The 21,120-nt window shown below is 38.1% G+C and overlaps 1 protein-coding gene across 2 annotated transcripts; it reads right to left on the bottom strand.

Moving 5' to 3' along the window:
* Nucleotides 1-9,105: 9,105 nt before the first annotated feature.
* Nucleotides 9,106-20,244, bottom strand: kcna2b (potassium voltage-gated channel, shaker-related subfamily, member 2b). Of its 2 annotated transcripts, none has more exons than XM_084428990.1 (3): nucleotides 20,062-20,244; nucleotides 19,080-19,482; nucleotides 9,106-17,540 (listed from the first exon to the last, which is right to left on the bottom strand). In XM_084428990.1, the coding sequence occupies exon 3, from the start codon at nucleotides 17,398-17,400 to the stop codon at nucleotides 15,913-15,915; it is 1,488 nt and encodes a 495-aa protein (XP_084285116.1). In that variant the 5' UTR covers nucleotides 17,401-17,540; nucleotides 19,080-19,482; nucleotides 20,062-20,244; the 3' UTR covers nucleotides 9,106-15,912. The 2 variants fall into 2 exon arrangements, with proteins under 2 accessions (XP_084285116.1, XP_084285117.1); XM_084428991.1 differs by having other exon boundaries at nucleotides 20,130-20,244.
* Between the last annotated feature and the right edge of the window lie 876 nt (nucleotides 20,245-21,120).

The raw sequence follows: 21,120 nt of genomic DNA, 5'->3' as shown, positions 1-21,120 counted from the left end.
CAGGGTGTGATGATACGAAAAGATGGAAAACTTCACAAACCAAACCTGACATATTTTCTGAAATGACTCAAACCATGTTCTTCGCCTCCACCTTTCTCAGCCTCGGCGTTTGTCTGAAAGGATATTGATACAGTTTATCTTCTCAAAGCAGACTCGTCCATTCTTTCACAAAGGAGCAACACAATCCATCATGTCTAATTTGATTCATTAAGAGGTGTGTTCTGCGTTTCTCTCGCCTCTCCTCCTCAATGAGCTCTCAGATGGATATTAGAGCTGAAGTGGATGATGTTGTGCTGAGTGACCATTAGCAGTCAATGACTATTTTATTCAAGCAATTTCCATTCTGACTGAGGCACTCTCTACTTCGGTCTGCTGTCTGCTAACTTGTGCTTTACAAGTGTGAATGGAAATGTTTGGTGTCTGTAAGACTTGTCTTTTGAATAAATCAATTCAGGAAGGGTGATTAAATTGATCAAAAGTGACTAATGATATTTTATAATGTTACAGTTTTCACAAATATATTGAACTATTTTCAACATTGATGTTTTTGAGCATCAAATCAGCATATTCGAATGATTTCTGAAGGATCATGTGACACTGAAGACTGGAGTAAAATTCAGCAATAGAAAACAGTTCTTTGAATTGTAATAAAGTTTCACAATATTACATTTTTTTTATCAAATAAATGCATATTCATAAGAAAAAGAGGCTTTACATTAAACATGAAACATTTTACAGAACCCAAACTTCTATATCAGTTGGTTAACGTAAGAATAGTAATTTGTCATGACAGGTTTCATCAGTTCAAAAAAATAAAATAAAGATTGTATTAAACATCATCAGTTATGTTAAATATTCATTACTAAAATTAAATTAAATGAGTTAAAATTTAAAAATACATTACATTTATACTGAATACTTACAGTACATTTTTTATATAACTGCAAATTTTGTTCATCAAAAAACAACACAAAAACACCTCAATTAAAGATAAATGTGCCTATAGATGAATATAAAATATCAATTTAAAGGGTTAGTTCACCCAAAAATGAAAATTCTGTCAGTAATTACTCACCCTCATGTTGTTCCAACCATGTAAGTCTTTCGTTCATCTTCGGATCACAAATTAAGTTATTTTTGATGAAATCTGATTGCTGGATCACTCCTCCATAGGCTTTCAGAGGGACCGAAACTCGCCGGCCCAAAATAGTTATTAAAAACATCGTTAAAATAGTCCAAGTGACTACAGTGGCTATACTGTACTATACTGTATACAGTTTATCATGCGACAACAATACTTTTTGTGCGGAAAAACAACAAAAATAACGACTTTATCCAACTATTAGTGTTCTTCATTGTGGGCCTCTGACGAGAGTTCACGGGAGCGCCAGGACACATGCGCGAGAACTGAGACAGAGCCCGTCTACGGAGAGCCTGCCCACTCCCTATTAAGTCCTATTGTACCGAATTTTGGTTGTAGTACCACCAGAGTTCCACTGGGGGCGATCGCCATGAGTGTAAAATGAATGGGAGTCAATGGGGCTAGACGGCTAAATGTGTCTCTTTCACCCGATTGCTGTTGAGAAATCTCAGATCTGATTGTAGATTTTGCAAGTTCAACATGGGTTTTAGGTCGAAAGTTGAATGAACGAGTACTTATGTCCTTTCGATTTCTTACAGGTTGAGTTGTTGTTGCCCATAACACGCTAGCATTCTGCTAATGAACGCTGATTGGTCAGTGAAGGACTGATTACGACCAGAGATACCGCTTGATGGCATCGTGTCATCCGCAGCGGGACCAGAAACAAACAAAACAAAAACTCGTCTAGCACGTGTGTTTACCTGTGTCAGCTGTGTTGTCGATGCCTGGAGAGAAAAGAAAGTGCAGAGCGCGAAAGCACCAAAGTGACTGAAGGATTGCCGTAAAGCAGTATCTCTGGTCGTACATGTGTATGACGTCATTGACACTTTAAAATACTTTTTAAAGCAAATAAGTGACTCAAAAAAATCCTAACACCCAGCAATGTGTAATTTATTTGCATCTCCTTTCGAATACAACATTCAAATTACTAGACAAAAAATTATATCCTGAGAAAAGTGGATTTTTATTGGTATAGCGCCATAGACCTCCATTCATTCTGCACTCGTCCTGTGAGCGCCCTCATATGGAATCAGAGTGGAACTGCAACCAGTTCAGAAGCCGGAAGTGTACTGAGAGTGAAACTTCTCGCCTTATTAGACATTCTCTGACTGAGATTACGGCGTTCTTCTTCTACTACTAACTTACTTGTTACTGGCTGCTCACTCCTTGGGAGTATTACCGCAATCTACTGTACAAGATGACGTCCCGACATTGTCGGAAGCGCAAAACGGTCTGTTTATAAGCAGAGGAAGACGCGCGCTGTATGTAAGCTATTGAATTCGACACTTATTGTGATTTAGGTCTCGATGATGTCGGGACGTCATCTTGTACAGTAGATGGCGGTAATACTCCCAAGGAGTGAGCAGCCAGTAACAAGTAGTAGTAGAAGAAGAACGCCGTAATCTCAGTTCTCGCGCATGCGTCCTGGCGCTCCCATGAACTCTCGTCAGAGGCCCACATTGAAGAACACTAATAGTTGGATAAAGTTGTTATTTTTGTTGTTTTTCCGCACAAAAAGTATTGTCGTCGCATGATAAACTTAATGTATAGCCACTGTAGTCACTTGGACTATTTTAACGATGTTTTTAATAACTATTCTGGGCCGGCGAGTTTCGGTCCCTCTGAAAGCCTATGAAGAAGTGAGACAGCTGTCAGATTTCATCAAAAATATCTTAATTTGTGATCCGAAGATGAACGAAAGACTTACATGGTTGGAACAACATGAGGGTGAGTAATTGCTGACAGAATTTTCATTTTTGGGTGAACTAACCCTTTAATTGTATTTCAACTTCTAAACAGTTTTTCTTGTTTTTTTTTTCATTCTATACCTTCATGTTATAGACAGAAATCTGGAGTGGTTCGTCTGAATTATTTTCTCTGACTATAGCCCGGTTCAGTCACTGCATTGCCTCCCTATTAAACACTGCATACATTTGAAAAATCTTGCTAATGACTTACAAAGCACTAAAACGTTTAGCTTCCCAGTACGTGAGTACGCATTATAGTCCTTTACATCTATTGTGGTCTCAAAATTCTGGCCAGTTGATAATACCTAGAATATCAACATCAACTACAGGCGGTAGATCCTTTTCCTATTTAGCTCCTAAACTTTGGAATAGTTTTCCTATTGTTCGGGAAGCAGACACACTGTCAATTTAAATCTATAAAAGCACATCTCTTTAACCTGGCATACACATAACACATTATCACATTTCTATTATTCACATCCGTTAAATGATTGTTAGGCTGCATATACTAGGTCAACAGGATCCTATTTTTCAATCTTTCTCCTAATAAGTGACTGCGCTGAAATTGAGACCATTTTACCAATCGCACTGAGACATTAAAAATGATACCAAACATGAAAGGGAAAAACAATAGATTCACAAGATGTGTCATATAGACATTCTCAGTGAACTTTCAGTGACTTGAACCGGGGGAAAGGACAAGGGGTCGGCAGAGGAGGGATGCATAGATGGACGAAGAGATAAGTTTGGGCTAGACGGTGTCCTATGCTCTTTCTCTGAGATCTTTCCTCCAGATTAGTGAGTTTTATTGTTTTATTGCAGGGTGTTTGATCTCAGTCTTACCAAGTCTTACATTGGGGACACTTAATATTCAACAATATTATTGATCTGACTGTACTGACGCTGAACTGAGCTGGACGATGACATCACTGTTTTCTGCAGAACTGCTTTATAGATGAAGTGAACTTTTACAACAGAACTGAATAAACACTGAACTGACTTCAGCTAAACAACAGCCGGAATGCATCTATTATCTCTGTAAAGCTGCTTTGAAACAATCTGTGTTGTATAAAGCGCTATAGAAATAAAGGTGACTTGACTGAAGGTGAAAGGAGAGTGAGGCCAGAGCTTTTATCAATTACCATCGACCCAGTGCTATATCGACCCATTGTGGTCTCTGCACTTCCTCATCAGTACAAGACATAGAATAGTCTTGAGCAAGTGCATTATGGTCTGTGATATCTGATCACTTAAGGTCACATGCAGGTTTTGTGTCTCCAGTACTGAAGGTCCTCTAATGTGGAGGACGCACACATTAGTTTGGAGGACAACAGCTGACTTTTATTGTTATCCACAGTGCTTCATGGGAGTGGACCTGCACTAAAGAGTTTGTTTGCTTGTCGCGACTCTCTGATTGATTCTCTGATTTGCAGAATCAGTTTTTCATCAATGTTGAACACAATTATTAAAAAAAAATATATATATGTTGAAATAACGAGGGCTGTTAGCGCCAACAAAAGCATAACTGTATCATAGATATGTAGATCACAGTAGGTCTGTCTTAAAATGATTTAAAATGGATTTATTTTATCATTTTAATATGTTCCTTGAGGTTCACATAATGTTAATAATGTTTTTTTTGCACAATATGCGGAAAAAAGAAAATTTGTAATATGTTCATTCATGTCATTCATTGCATTGGAAACAGGATCACCGCACACTTGCTATTGCATGCGAGTAAGTGTTTTGAGAACATTATCCATCTAAAACCATCATTTAAGCATTATGAACTGATTTACTTAAGGTTTACGATGTAGTTGCTTTCAGATCCAATACAGTGGACTTCTTCATCTGTCAACTACAGTTTCTTTGAGAACTCTCCATTACAGTGTGTCTCGTTCACTAAACAATCTACAGCCAGAAGCTCTGAACAAACATATAATCCTCTGACGCCATTCAAATAAACCATTCACTTGTTTCTGATGCCGAGATCCTTCTGAAGTCTGTACTGAGACGCAAACAAGCTGTTTAAACTGGACGAGTCAAAGCGAACGTTCTGTCACTCTTCCATACAACTACTTAAAGGTCCCATTCCATGGATTATTTTTATTATTTTATAATGTTTCCAGGGGTGCCCTTATAATGTTAGTATGTTTTTTAGATCAAAAATTGTTATAATTTAGAAATAAAAGGCATATTTCCTAGCCTGATTTCATTCCCTGGTTTGAACACTCTGTTTGAAGGGGCGTGTCTGCTGAGAGACTTCAGTGTAAACGCCCTCTGCTGTGATTGGCTGACATGCTTGCATATGAAATATCTGGCATTACATGTGGAACTATCTGGAAAACTTTTACTATTACAGCTATTATACGTTTTTACTATTACAGCTATCTGGATTAACGAATCATGAGAAGTTTTTTAAGTATTTAGATCTATTACCATCACATAAAAGGTTGCAGTGATGAGCACTGAGCAGATGACAGTCTGTTGATCGCGTGAAAGATCTTATCATTGCAACGCAGTTTCTGCACTATCACTAATGATTTCACCAATGCAAACATGAGGCATATAAATACAGTAAGAGCTTCGTTGTGCAGTGTAACAGCGTCATTGATTTCATAACGAGTTTTGGCAAGTGTCCAGATAAACTCGCGCTGTGTGATTGACAGCTTGGGCGATTGGAAAGGGATTGTTCTTTGATCGCTTTCTGTATATTAATCACAGTTTAAGTAAGATTATTTTCATCCTACTAAGAGAAACGAACGATGTGAAGAGTGATCGCTACTTCCATATTAAATCACTACTTACCGCTTGCTGGAATATAGTTGAAATAGTCCCCTTCGTCAGTATGAAACGCTGAGAGAAGTCTGCTTGATATTATTCCAGGTTAGAAAAACAGTCCGTGGTGAAATGGACAGAGCAAACTAACAACTTCGAATTAAACTTTTGCGGTATCCGATTATAGATAAACATCAACCACGTCTGTTGACATTTCGCCATCAATACGCCTGTGTTCCTGTGGGCGGAGGTTACGGTTCTAGTGACATCACTAAAGCAGGATGTAGAGGGGTGTAGTCCAATCCAGCCGTTTTTTGTAGTCAACTTCTGTTAAATAAAATATCTCGCTTGGCATTGAACTTTGAGCTTCATAATTTTACAGATATTATTTATACTCTAACAACAACATTACACACTAACTAAAGTTTGAAACATGGGATCACATAGAACGGGACCTTTAAAGGTCTGGTTCCACAGACAGGGCTCAGATTAAGCCAGGATTAGGCCTTAGTTCAATTAGGACATTTAAGTAGCTTTTATTAACATATTTAAAACATTACTGATGTGCATCTTGAGAAAAAGCAATGGCACTGACATATTTTAAGATATGCCAGTGCAAGTTGCTTTCAGTTAAAACAGCTCAAACACACATTTTAGTCTGAGACAAGTAAACTTGCTTAAACCTTGTCTGAGTGACAGTGATATTTGTACTGGATTTTAGTTAGTTGAAACCCAATACTTGCATTTAAAAGTGTAATTTGGCAATGTCTCTTAAAAAAATCATGCCGTCACTAGCGTGCAATGAATTCTGGGGTATAAAGTCTGTGAATGATCTTCGAAAGATGCAGCCTCTGAATTGGGACGCAGCAATTGTTCTGGGATACGGCTTATAACTGCACATGCGCATTGGCTGGTCCAGCCTAAAAACATATTTATTTCTTTTTTCTTAGAAACAAAATTTATTAGACAGTTGGAAGATTTCATTGGTGATTTCAAATATGAAATTTAATCATAAGCTTGGTGAACAGCTTTGGAGAATTTGTTGTTTCCCCATTCAAAGAGATAGAAGCTACACTAGCATGACTGAAATATCTGCAGAGAGGCGTTTCAAAGATGGCCGCCGAGTGAAATGACTTGCCTTAAAAGGGTTTAGTCATTTTTGAACTTAAACATATTTTATTTAACATTTCAAATTTTTACAGTTTACGGTAAGGTTTTAATCTAATATTACATTTAAACTTTTTTGCCATTTTTAACAGTTTACGTTTTAGTTAGCATAAACAACACTGACTGTAATCAGCTATTGCCAAATCATGTGTTTCATAAACAATAACTAACCCAGTTTTCAGTCTGTCACCTCAGTCAACCCTTCTGTACGGTTCTAGGCTTCTTTGCTCCGCTAATAAGGAACATGAGATGATAAATTGCTATTATAGCAAGGCTTCAGGAAACTACCTGCTCTCACCACTAGCACCCGGATCTGCTTAACTCCGTCATGCTGTATATTAATCTAGCTGTAAGTCTACATATCCCAATGGACTCTTCCCAGCAGTTCCCTGTCCTACTTTCCCTGGCCAAATGCAAGTAGTTACAAAACAGCAGTCTATGGTGCAACTGTGAACTGTGAATTAGTTGGTACTTTATTAGCTTATGAGTTGCAGCTTAAATCTGAATGAGAAAGTGGTAAATATGCATTTAAAATATGGCCTATTTGTAGTTCATTGATAGGCTATATGTGATATAGTCTGACATTGGAAGCCTTGCGGAAATTTTTTTTGCACTTTTAAAAAGAGTATATACTTAAGTGAATATACTTAAGTATGCACTGACTGAATGTAATGTTTTTGGATATTTAATTTCATGTTAATTGCAATTAGCTAAAATGTATTATAGTTGAAATTTATAAGTAATCTTTTATGTCCTGTTTAATATTATATTATCTGCAAGTATTTTATTTTTTATATATACTTTTAAGATCTGAAGTACACTACAAGTGCACATTCAATACAATTAAGCACACTTCTTTTTTCACAAGGGAATCTAGCCTTATTTTCTTCAACAGAGAAGAAACTCCGGTTTCTGGATCTGTTTGTTTTGGAACATCATTTTTGTCAATCAATCATGTTTTGGATGTAGGTTGTGTAGTAATGTTTTAGTTAGGTGAATATTTTCTAACTTTAGATACAAAAATGGGTTGCAGGACTGTTTTGATAGGACAGTGGAGAAAAACAATGCTAACTGTGAATAAACTCAAATAACCACAAAGTAATACTTTGTAAAGAAAAGCAAATTAAAAGGTGAAATCACTTCCCATTTATTTTATTGTCAACATCCATTCAAACTGTACTCTAGGTATTGAAGCGAAACCACCAGAGAACCACTGAAGCATCGTAATCTTTCAAATAAATGACTTTAATATAACTCATATATTTTTGCGCCATTTTTATCACTTTTTTTTTAATCTGGCTCTGAAAGAGACAGTTCAGAGTCTCCCTGCTGTTCTTTCAGATTCTGTTGAGCCTCAGATGGCGTTCTTCGGATCAATAGCCATCCGCTGCCAGGACTCCTGTCTACTCCATGCTATCTCCTCTCAGACAGTCTGTCGGCCCTCCTTACAAACAAAGAGAACGGAGGCATCTGAAGCAGAGGTAAACACCTAAGGTTGTGACAGTGGGGTGGTAATAGTGTTGGGCAGCTTTGGACCAGATGAGCTAAACTGGAACAGATGGGACGAACGGCTGGTGGAAGGTGAGATCTTAGCCTGTCACAGGAAACTGGAAAAGTTCGCTCTCCCAGAGGTTATCTATCGGCCCATAAGGAGTGGATTATAAATAGATGACTTTGCTTTCTCAGTGCAACACAGAGTGCATTCTGATTCACTTAGGAGCACAACACAATGCATTTAGGCAGCTATTTCTGCACACTAGTGCTCAATAGCAACAGAAAGATAATCAGCAAAGAGAACACTGTCTTAAGACCCTTCACACCAATGATGATCCGTCTAACTATAACAATATAGTTCTACAAATCGTCCTAAATATAAAAGAATAGCAGAGTCCACACCAACTAACGGCACAGAGAAACAATATCTTTGAAATCACTTTCAGAACCATTTTTTTACACAGCTGATGTATGATAAAAACATTGACAGCCAATCAGATTCCATCCTGCTTTAATGGCTCAAGCATTTAAAGTATAAAGTAATATAGTTAGTGTTATATATCGTTTAGTCTTTATATTGTTTAGCAACCATCTGAAAACTCTTTAAAAACATATATTACTTCCACTTTAGGCACCATTTCAACTATTATATAATATGGCAGTTAGGTAAAAGAAGGTTAAAAAACAATGAACAGCCAGCAGCCACCAATGATACCAACATCACCATCTTCCCAGAATTGAAGAGACACAGAAATAACCAGGAGTCATTGTCAGCTTATCATGATTTATTTTCATCCTCATAATCATTATATATAGATCTCTTTACAGTTATAATCTTTTGGAAGGAAAAGACGCATCTCTTGTTTTCTTTCCAAGATTGTCTTTTAGGTTCATCATTAGCATCCAGTTGTCCTCGTAAAGTGCATGATATTTATCACATCCAGAGAATGTATTGAGTCCTCCATCTCTTCTCTTTATTGTGTTATTGTGTTTAGTTCAAGGTTTTTTCTTTTTTCTTCTTTATCCTAGAAAACAAAGGCTCTGTACAAGAAATGAAAGATTAGGCCTCCTGGATGACAGTGTGGGGACAATGTCACATATACACATGGACACATGCAGACCAACACCTAAAACCTCAGCTCATCCGCTGATGTGCACAGTTCATTATCCGTCAACCCGTTGACATCAAGAGTATCTCCACAGAGGGTGGAGAGAGGTGAGCTGTTACATAGAAAGATAACATGAGCTTTTACAAGCAGTCAAAGGTTTGCCATTCATACTTCTATAAGGCCTTGTTCACACAGGCAGCAGAAATTAGATTTATTTTTTTGTATATCCGATGTGCAAACTTAACCCAAACCAGATTCACAGGTGGTCTGAAATTCGCTACTCCTGTGAAAAAGAAGTACACTTAAGCATATATTCATAAAAATAGTACGTATTGCAGAAATAATATAACCTACTTTAAAAGAATATACTTAAGTGCGAACTTAACTTGGACACTTAATTCCACGTTATTTATAATTAAATGAAAATGTATTGTAGTTTAAATTTAAGATAGGCCTATTTTGGCTTTGAAATATGGTCAAAGTATACTTAAAAAGACTTTAATGTCATTTCTATTAAAACTTCTGCCGTGTATTTTTATATTTTTTGTAATGATGAAACTGCAATTTAGTGCTAGTACTAGTTAAAAATCAAGTACTTTACATGTGCTTTAGTATGTTAGTCAACACATCAAAATAAGTGCACTCAAACAAAAGATTATTAAAAGATAATTATTGTAAACGTAAAACTTTTAATTTGACTTTATTACAAAGTGCACTTTTTAAAAGTGTACTTAAGTGTTACGAAACAGAGGTGAAAGACAGCTTAAGTAACCTTAAGTGCAAGTGCAGAAATTAATAATATGAATAGTATCTGCAAGGTCAGGTATTATTATAAGTGCAGATATTGCAAATGTAATTTTGTAAAAATATACTTTTAAGATTTGAAGTACACTACAAGTGCACATTCAATACAATTAAGCACACTTGTTTTTCACAAGGGTATGAATGGTCGGATCGGATTTTAGCGTTATGTTCGGGGCTTAGCGTGTATATGATGTCACAGACAATTCACAATGTCTCTAGTTGTGTTCTAAGACAAGTCGCCCATTTTCGCTCGTTTTTAACATGTAGTGAACTATGTGGCATTGACAATATGCTACATGCGAATGAGTGCACTGAATGAGTAAAATACACCCCATGTGTCTCAGTTGCAGTAGCTTAGCATCATGCTAATGCTAAAGTCATTATGATAGTTATCAACGTCGATACACTACACTGGATATTGATTACACTGTGTTAACAAACCTATCTAATCACTTGCAACATTATAGTGTAGAAAGTCAGTCCCGGATTTATGCACTGTGTGAACAAGGCCTAGCTTTCAATTCAAAACGAGTTCACCACCTCCATCCATCTCAGAAGACCTCCGTTATGGTCTTTCTCTGAATCACATCTGCTCAGCTACCCTCTTAATCTTGGTCTGTTCATCTATCTGTTTGTTCATTCATCCACCCATCCATATCTATATATACACTGTATATCCATATTGCATGTACAAATGAGGGCATATGTTTTTCTTCTCCATAAAACATGCCTGAGTGTGAACAGTAAAGCCTGTAATGACATTCAGTTGAATATTGATTAGATATAAAGGCTTGATTTGATTGCTGATACATTTATATACTGCAGTAATCAATAGGCAAAGCTTCTATGATAATTACAGTTAGAGGTTCATTTTTTTCCCCAGTGTTTGTGCTTAACGTATATGAAGTATACTTATAATACTACAATACATTTGGATAAGGTTTTAAAGGATATAATTGCAGCTGTGAACTTCCCACTATTAAGAAACTGCATTACATGGCGGAGGTGTTTTATAAAGCTATAGCTTTTGTTAAGACAACAATGAAAGCAGCGGACTCTTGGAAAGTATCGTCACAAAGCTGTGTTTTGTATATAGGCTTTAAAATTATTCGAAATCTCAAGAGTATTACAAATGTACAGACCAAATGTCAGGGTGAATATATTTTAAAAAAACAATATATTCACAATTTCAGACAGAACGAGGCAGCTATGGAGATGCTATTAAATATGATACTTTGAGAGCATCGGTAAAACGCATTTTTCTATCAAATGCTTACTAAAATTCCAACATCTTGAGGATTCCTTTGTTTAAATGGATGGGATTTGTAGCCCTGGCAGTGTAAACGGGCTTGACCAATTGCTGCATACCATTCTTTGCATGGACAAACATTATAAATGGGTTTCTGCATGCATTCAACAACACACATGAAAAAAAACAACAACAATAAGAAAGGTGATGAACAAGCATCCTCATTGAAGTCATTAAAACAGGACCCAGCGGTATCAGTGAAGGTGAATATGAGAGGAGGACGAAAAAATACAGTTTGAGTCTGAACTATGCAAAGGTGATAATGTAATGGAGGCAAATCATTTTATGTATGAATAAATGTCTTAAAACTACAACAAATAAGTCCACATAACCTTTTTTTTTGGTGTCACAAATCCCTCTTACTTACTTGCTCTAATCAATTGATTTCAACCCCCACAATTATTTCTAGTCAAATATCTAATTTCGCAGAGGAAAATCACATTCCACAAATAAAACTGTTTGTGAGACAGTTTCATGTTGACTAAGTGATTTGTAAAAAGCTCCTAAAGGGACATGGTGGTGGAACCAAAATGGGATGGGTTAAAAAAAAAAAAATTCAAAGCTTTTGCATTCTTGCAAAAAAAATAATATTTCCCCCGAAAAACTTAGCGTTCGCTCACAAAGACAGAACTTAACATTTTTGTGAGCATCGGTGAAGACAGTTCACTTTGCTTAACCGTTTCATTCCATGCCGAGCCGGCCCAGCCAGTACGGATATGGTTTAATTTTCCACTTTTTTCCTTCACCATATCCCTTTACGGGCTCCGTAGACTTGTAACAAGGATGTTGTCATATTCTGGAGACAAATTCTATGTGTAATGTCTTTTCTAGAGACAAAAGGCGCTTTTTCACCATTAGGCCAAACCGTTCTCTTTGCTTAACCTTTTCATTCCTTGCCGATCCGGCCCAGCCTGTACGGATATGTTTCATTTTCCACTGTGGGGCTGATAACGGATCTCTTTGGAATGTAATAAAAATGCGCCAGTGTCAGGCAAGAGTTTACAGACAATATGAGATGTAAATAGCGATCGCGTTATGGTGGATGAACAGGTATTTCTTTTAATTTTATTATTAATTTGTGTTTACGACGCTCATAGAAACTGGCAGTCAGACAACAGACAAGTGACCAATCATGAGTGGCGACGCCACTAAACACATTCTACTAGCGCGGTTCAGTCAATCGTGCCGAGAATTCCAGGATGAGAATGGTTTGTAATCGTGTCGTGCCAAACCAGGCTCAAGTGTAAATACAACTGGGATCATTCCTTTCCATTCTTAGAGTCGTTCGGCCCGACGGTGGAAAAGCAGCTAAAGAAATGAAGCACATCCATTAAGGCTGAACATAAAAGTAATGGCTGCAATATGTCGCTCACTTTTCCAAGTCTGTGAGACACTTGTGCAATACGCTTATAAGCAATCTCTGCTTTAACTGCTAAAACGTTGCTAAAACTGGTGAAAGCAGGTAACATGGCTTAGCATTGGTTCAAACATCCCTTACTCACTGAAGCTCTGGGCAGGGGAAGAAAAGTGTTATCCGGTTAGGATGTCCTGTATTTGGAAAGAGTGGAGTGAATGGCGCACCACGTTCTTGGATATGGCAGTACTGCCTCACTAAGAAGCTAAGCGCAAACCCTCTATCAGGATTTACTAAAGACACAGTCGAAAAGGTGTGGACAGGGTTGTTTTTGCAGCTGACCTTATTGCATATGCATTTGTATGAGTTTCCCTTTCAGACACAACATTTATGAGAGGAGAGTATTTAAATGAATCATGCAAGGTGATTTACTAAGGTTTGCGCTAGTCAATTTACTGGTATTTGCACCATTATTTACCGCCCAAAAAAAGCACGTCTTATACCAGATGCTAGTTTGCGCTGCTCTTGGTAGATTACGTTGGTCATTATGGAAATGATCTGACTGCATCTGTGTTCTTTAATTTGCACATCGTCAGTAGATCATGCACTGAACTTTCCACTCCAATTTTTGGAATTGCGCTCTCATGCTAATTTGCTATGTTTAGTAAATCTGGCCCCAAGTTTTCAAAGAGAATTCCTGTAGCTTCGATTTGATGCCTACATCTCACTAGGTCAGCATAACAGCAAACATAGTGGCAGGGAGATCTGCCAAGTAGTTTGGCAGTGGAGTGAATCTAAATCTGAGGAAAATCTTGGGCAGTTGAACAGGTTTAAACTGGGGTTGTACGGTATACAAGAACTGTTTAGTTACCATAGAGCTTTTCTACTTCTAAACTATAAAAGGTCCTGCACCACCTTTTTTTTGTTTTCAAAACAAAGTTTTCTGCTTTTATTTGCCACTTTAAAGACCCCATGAAATAGTTTAACAAAAACTACACATTTAAATAAATAAATAAATAAAATGAAATACAATTATAGCAAGTCATTAATGTAAAACAACATATATATATATATATAATTTATTTGTTGATTTAAAAATAATATTTCATAAATATACATGGCTACAACGAGCATAAATAATTAAGAAATATTCTCATATGCATAATGGTGTAGTTACATCATCTACCAGCAGGGACTAACTACTGAATCTAACCAGCCATACATTGACCCATTGGGTGACATTAGGGAAATTGCCCTAAACAGATATTTTGGTTCATTTTCTTAGAAAGGCTGTAATTTTGAAATATATCTTTAAAACTGCAAAAATCCAAGTTTGATTTCATGAGGTCTTTAGCATTAAGCACAAAAGACAATACTAGGTAAACCATCTTTAGGCATGAGAATAGGCTACAGACTAGACATGTCACAAACAAACCAACCAACATTTAATGGGACAAAAATCATCAGAATCCCTTGTTATTAAATCAGGGATTGAGATTTTTTTTTTTTAAAGTTAGATCTCCCCCATATCCAAATGTGGTGCTTTGAAATGCTAATTTTGATTGGTGCATCTCACTCTCCCTTGCTTAATTAAACCAAACTAATAAATGTATTGGCCTACTAACATAGAAAACTATTTGCAAAATCTTGCAGCCTTAAAAAAAAAAAAAAAAAAACAAGCATTTATAATATTGCACATAATGTTAATCTCACAGAGAAAAATATTTATATTGATAAAGATATGAATACTTATTTCTATTTTTGTAAGTATCATTCTTACTACATGCATGCTACAAGGAATGTGTACCAGACATGCACCACAAAGGTAGTAGAATATTTCCTATCTCTTACAAAAGCTATTCAAGGAAGCATCATTTTCATCAAAGTTTTATCGAAATTCTCCAGCATCATATTATGAGCAGGATGCACCATGAAATGGCACTAAAATGTAAAAACAACATAAAAATGCAATAAATAGCGGCAGTGAACTTCATCTTTGGTGACCTGACTAAGTGAGCTAGTGTTTAGCTATTGTTGGCTGCAATGTCACAGTTAAATGTCTACACTCCTCAGGCGCTTGTAAGGGTAGATCTTCATTGCAAAAGACATTTCTCATACACATGGAATGCTAGGAAGTTTACAATGCTGGGAAAAGTAAGTGACAGAAGGAAATGATGCAATGGAGGGCAGATGCTCATGCATATAGTGGAATGAAGACGATGGAAAAAAGGGCAACTTCAAAACAATCTCCACTCGACTTTCAGGTCTGTTTCCTCTAACAAGGGACACACTGAGATCCTAATATGCTGGCAGCTAAAGAGGGAAGAAGGTCATACAGATAGAAAGGGGGCCACAGAACCGGTCCTCCAGGCCCCCTCGGATTGGTCATGCATGTATTTCTTCGTCACAATATGGAATGTAATATTTTTTAGGTACCGCATATGGTACACTGTTGCGGCTGGCAGGACAGGCAGCGTTTGTGCATTCACAGAGAAATACATCCTCCATGGTGATTCTTCACGAATATGTTATCTCCTCCATGTTTTTATATGCCACTAATCAATTTGGAGTGACAATTTTGTTCCTTCCCAGGAACAAATACACTCAAAAAAGACTCAAGGGGTCCTTGGGTTGGCAGTGAATGGGGAAATGGGAGTCAGGAATTGGTCCCTCTATGCTACGCTTGTATCAACTGGTTAGGCTACGATTGGCTACTGTTGCAAGCAGACCGACTACTAGCACAGTCACACAGAATAGACAAACTTCATGCAGACACTGAACACAAGAATGCAAAACAACGTCCTCAACCAATCAAGTTTCCCACAACTTGCGAGAGGGAATGGAGATGGAATGATGGATAGGTCTTCTTTACTGATCCTTCACTCAAATGGACACATTTCAAATCTCCCGTCTTGAAACTCTTCCATGAGGCATCTGAAGCCTTCAAAACTGGGGTTTGCACACCCCTTCTTTATCTCACCTTCTTCGTCAAAGGCAGTTCAAAGCGGTTATACATCTGTAAGCATTTTGGTGATGTTAACATAGTTTGTGTTGGTTAGTGTGCAGTTTCCAGTCTTGATGTTCTCCTCTCGAAAGTCCTCATTGCTGTTGTTAACAGCCTCTTGAATTTCCATGTAGTCAGACTTGCTCATGGTTGACCCGCTGCGGCTCTTTTTCAGGTCCTCTGATGAATCTATCTTGGGGACGCTGGTCACGTTAAGGTACTGGGCCTGTTCCTCGCCTTCTGTCTCTCGATGGTAGAAGTAGTTGAAGTTTGAGACTATGACAGGCACGGGCAAGGCAATAGTCAGCACACCAGCGATAGCGCACAGGGATCCCACAATTTTGCCTCCAATGGTAGTTGGAACCATGTCACCATACCCTACTGTGGTCATTGAAACCACTGCCCACCAGAAGGCATCGGGGATGCTTACAAACTGTGAGTCAGGCTCATCTGCTTCTGCAAAGTAGACGGCGCTCGAAAACAGGATGACTCCGATGAAGAGAAAGAAGATAAGCAGCCCAAGCTCCCTCATGCTGGCCTTGAGTGTTTGGCCAAGAATCTGCAGCCCTTTCGAGTGCCGAGAAAGTTTGAAGATCCTAAAGACTCGTACTAATCTGATGACCCTCAAAATGGCAAGTGACATGGCTTGCTGTCCTTGCTGACCATCCTCTGGCTTCTCTGCCAGCTCCGTGCCCAAGGTGATAAAGTAAGGTATTATAGCCACAATATCAATAATGTTCATTATATTGACAAAGAAGCCTGCTTTGCTGGGACACGCAAAGAAGCGTACCAGGAACTCAAAGGAGAACCATATGATGCAAAGAGTCTCCAAGATGAAGAAAGGGTCAGTAAAGTAGTCAGAGGTGTAGCTATTTGTTGAGTTGGAGTTGATTGCGGATGATTTGTGCATGTCCATGTCATCATTGCGAAAAATCGGAAGTGTTTCCAGGCAGAAACTGACTATAGATATGAGAATGACCATGACTGAAATGATGGCAATAATCCGGGCAGGCCCTGAACTTTCAGGATACTCAAAGAGCAGCCATACCTGCCTCTGAAACTCATTTTCTGGCAGGAGTTTCTCTTCTTCCTTAATAAATCCTTCATCCTCCCTGAACATCTCAATGGCTTCTTCCCCAAGCTCATAAAAACGTATCTCCTCAGAAAAAATATCCAATGTCACATTGACAGGCCTTCGCAACCTGCCGCCTGACTGGTAGTAATAGAGAATGGCATCAAAACTTGGGCGGTTCCTGTCAAAAAAGTACTCATTCCTCAGAGGGTCAAAATAGCGCATTCTCTTTTTGGGGTCCCCAAGCAATGTCTCTGGGAACTGAGACAGAGTTTTGAGCTGCGTCTCAAAGCGCAGGCCAGATATGTTAATGACCACCCTTTCGCAGCACTCATGGTCTGGTTCCGGGTCGTATGTGTCCTGTGGCTGACCCGGGTGAGCTGCGGCTTCATCAACTGGGTCGCCCGTCGCAACAGTCATGCTGTGAATAAATGCAACCTGCAGTTTGTGGTCAGGGTGCGACGGTGTTGCCTCTAAAAGTTTGTGGGAAAGGAGCAGGGAAATTTGGGGCTTCTTCTCACTCGTCAACACCTCCCTCTTGCATTAGAACCCAGGAAACACTGGAAGAAATATAAAGCAGAAAAGAAGATTACTTGAGCCACACAAGCATTCTTCAAAACATGCTCACTGCAAGAATGCTCAATATGTGTTTATTCTACTCTACTGTGGGATTATTTGGATTCCTCATTTTTCCGAGACAATGCAAAGAGAATTTTTTTTTTTTTTTTGAACTAAATTAGCAAGTTATTCAAACACCATCAAATCTGAAATGAAAGTGAAGAGAGATCAAAGCACTGCACAAGAGCCCAAAGCATGACAACTCAGAAAATACATGTATGGCTCTAGAAAACCAGGGCATCTAAAAACATCCATCAATCATATGGAGAAGTAGCCTGACCACTTTACACATTGTATTTGCTTTTATCTGCCAAGTAGATCAATACTTGCCATGGAAAGACTGTATCATTCCTCTTAGGATTCAATTATGCACTGTAAATCTAATAACAGCCTGAGTGCACTTAAATCATAATTGGATATTCCAAAACCTCCCCAAATGCATTTCGCCAAGACAGCAAGACTGCTTGAGTTAGAAAAGTTGAAGAAATGCAACACCTTTGTTCCGGTATATATAGGTAAATGTTAAGATAATGTTATGTTAAGTAAATATGTTAAGATTTTTTTTTTTTTTTAAACACAATATCCTATCAACCATATGACCATGTTTACATGCACTTCATTTTGTGATTAAGGTTCATATACTTTTTAAGCCTGTATTCTGAAAAAAAAACAAAAAAAAAAACATTTACATGCTTCACAGCTATTCTGTGTGAGCAAATTATCATAAAATAAGACTTTCAATAAAATATACTTTTACTGCAATTGTTTTTTCCAGAAATACTATCTACTGTTTTAGCAATTCTAGACTGTGCGATGAATTAGGAAGATCACATTGCCCAAAAAAAGTTTTTATATAATATCATCAAGAATTGCTTAGAATATGCAGGCATAAATGAATGTTCACTTATGGTGGATATTCAGGTAAGGTGTCTACATGATAAAAAATTCTGATTTGGATACAGGCATTCCAGATGTATATAGAAACCAGTATATTGGTTAATATCGGGTTATTATGAGAACATGATGCTTGCATAATAGAAATATTAACAAATTCTGATCAGTATTGGATCAGTAGTCCCTACTGCTCAAACCAGCCTCAGCCAGTTTGCTAGTCTAGGCTGGTCTTAGCTGTTTTAAGCTGGTTTAGCAGGTAGGCCAGCTGGTTTCTTAAGCATCTGAATTTGACTTGACCAGGCTGGGCGGCTAAGTCCAGCAATTCAACTTAGGATGGTTTAAGTGTTTTTTTTTTCTTCTTCTTCTTCTTCTTTTTTTTTTTCTTCTTTATCAGGAGTGTTAATAGAAAAACATAATGCCTTGCGTTCATTAATTGGATGTGTGTGTGTGTGTGTGTGTGACTAATTAAACATTTTCCTACAGCTTCAGCGTTATTCAAATAAAAATAAAACACTTGAAGTCAGCTCCAGATCCACAGACAGCAGGCTATAACGTCAATAAGCAAACGGGAGGTTACGCAAGCTTACCTGCAAGCTTCAAGAGTCCCCAAAGCGCCGGATAAATCATTTGCTAAATGATTATGTTTACATGACACCAGCAGAACTAATAAAAACGTCAAGTTGCCAGGGTCAGTGGTGTCTTTCAGCAGCCATTCATTACAGGTACTGCAATGATCCTGGTCGTCCTCCCGCCCGCTGCGCCAGATCTGCTGCGCTGAACACGAATATATCCACCCGTACGCGCCTTCAGGACAAACGGGAAACATACAGCAGCCTGTCTCAAAGAAACGAACGGAGGCAAAGCGAAGGGGACTCCCTCAAGGTGTTAATGGCAAAGAGCTTCCCATTGAAACGGTCCAAAGATGCTAAGGTCAGCAAAATCTGACGCCCCCTGCGTCCTCACAGTGTTGTCTCGACTCAATTCAGAGATCTGCAAAGAAACAGGGGAGCTGTTTGCGTTGGGCGTCGCCTCAAACATGCTCACATTACACACGATAGTAACATTTAACACAAGAGACTGAGGAGAATTGCCTGAATACGTGTGGCCACTCGCGCTTGATGGCCAAAATGATGCTCTGAGGAGTGGCAACATCTTGTTGTTGAGCAAACGTGCTCATATTAAGGGCAGAAATCCATAGAGCATCACGTTTCAGATGTTCTCAGTCATAATTTGGCTGTTTGTTTAGGGGTTTTCCGTTGCGCAAAGACAGCGTCCCTTTTTAAGGTGTTATCCAATTGCACCAAAACAACATTTTTTTATTTTTATTAAAGGACACATATTCAGATTCCAGGCTCATGCACCCATGAAAAACACATCACACCGGCTGTGATCAGTGTTTTAACCCTTTCAAGCAAGCGCGAGGTGTCTGCAGTGACATGCTTCAGCAATAGGTTCCGATGATCAAAGCATGCCCATGCATTACTGTGCTAAAGGCATTCACGCATTTCGTTTCACTCAAGGCATTGATGCATTAAAGCATGCATTTAAAAAAAAAAATTAAAAGTCAACCTTCCCGAGTTGTTTTCAAGATGCAAAATATCCATCGAAATATGCACATAGATTCCCCGTGCGCTTACTTGTGTTCTCCTCGTTCATTTTAGGGAGTGGCGCGGCGCGAGCGAGACATTTCATGTCAAAGTCCAACTTTTCGTCTTTTACTCATAATTATTGTAAGAGCGAGCGGTTTAGGCTGCAGTTGGGCACCGCTGCGCATACAAAAGGGACTACAGTCAGTGAGCTGTGCTGATCACTACCACTCCTTACTGCTATACAGCGTGGGCAAATTAAAGGGGACGCGCCTCCTCTGCGCTAATACAGCTGCTGCTGATGGTACCTCACTAGGTTACACCACAAGACAGACGCAGGGATCAGTATGAGTTTTATCAGAATAAATTATATATATATATATAATTATTTTACAATATAAAATTGTCATAGTACACATTGCCTTTTAATATTTAATATAATTGTTTATAATAAATATCACATAATTTTATACAGTATTTTATATAATTTTCTAACAAATATAATACACAAAACATACTTTATTCAGTGTAATAATATCAATTAAATTGTTTAATTGATATTCTTTTTCCAATATTGTCAGTGTATAACATTTATTGCTTTATTTGAAATACATCATAAATACAGAGTAGGGCTGCACGATTTGGGGAAAATGTCATATTGCGATAATAGAGGTCAATATTTGATTGCAATATGCAATATAATAAACAAATGGTTTCATGAGTCAACTTGCTTGGTTCTCAAGGAAAATAAATGCACACACAGATTAGTGATAATCTGCCTAAAGAAAAAAGTTATTTAGTCAAGAGCGGTGAGTGTTTTTCTCTGTTCCCTTTGTTCTTTGATTAACTTTAGCGACAGATATAATTAGTGGCTACTGTGTACTGTCCCTTTAAGACCAGCCGCTGCTGTCAGAGACGCGGATCTCACACGCGCCTCATTCTCTCACGAGTCACAACTCTTCACGTTCATCATACTCGACAAAAATACATTTTGGCATAATTGTGTGTGTTTTTGTTCGTTCAAGCTCGAAAGAGAACTGTA

This window comes from Rutilus rutilus, assembly GCF_951802725.1.
Source record: "Rutilus rutilus genome assembly, chromosome: 13".
NCBI lineage: Eukaryota > Metazoa > Chordata > Actinopteri > Cypriniformes > Leuciscidae > Rutilus > Rutilus rutilus.
Note: the sequence above shows the minus strand (reverse complement) of the source record. Positions and strands in the feature narration are given on the sequence as shown.

What these genes read in the sequence shown, in the direction of transcription:
- kcna2b (XM_084428990.1), bottom strand. Translation starts at nt 17,400, where the DNA reads ATGACTGTTGCGACGGGCGACCCAGTTGATGAAGCCGCAGCTCACCCG.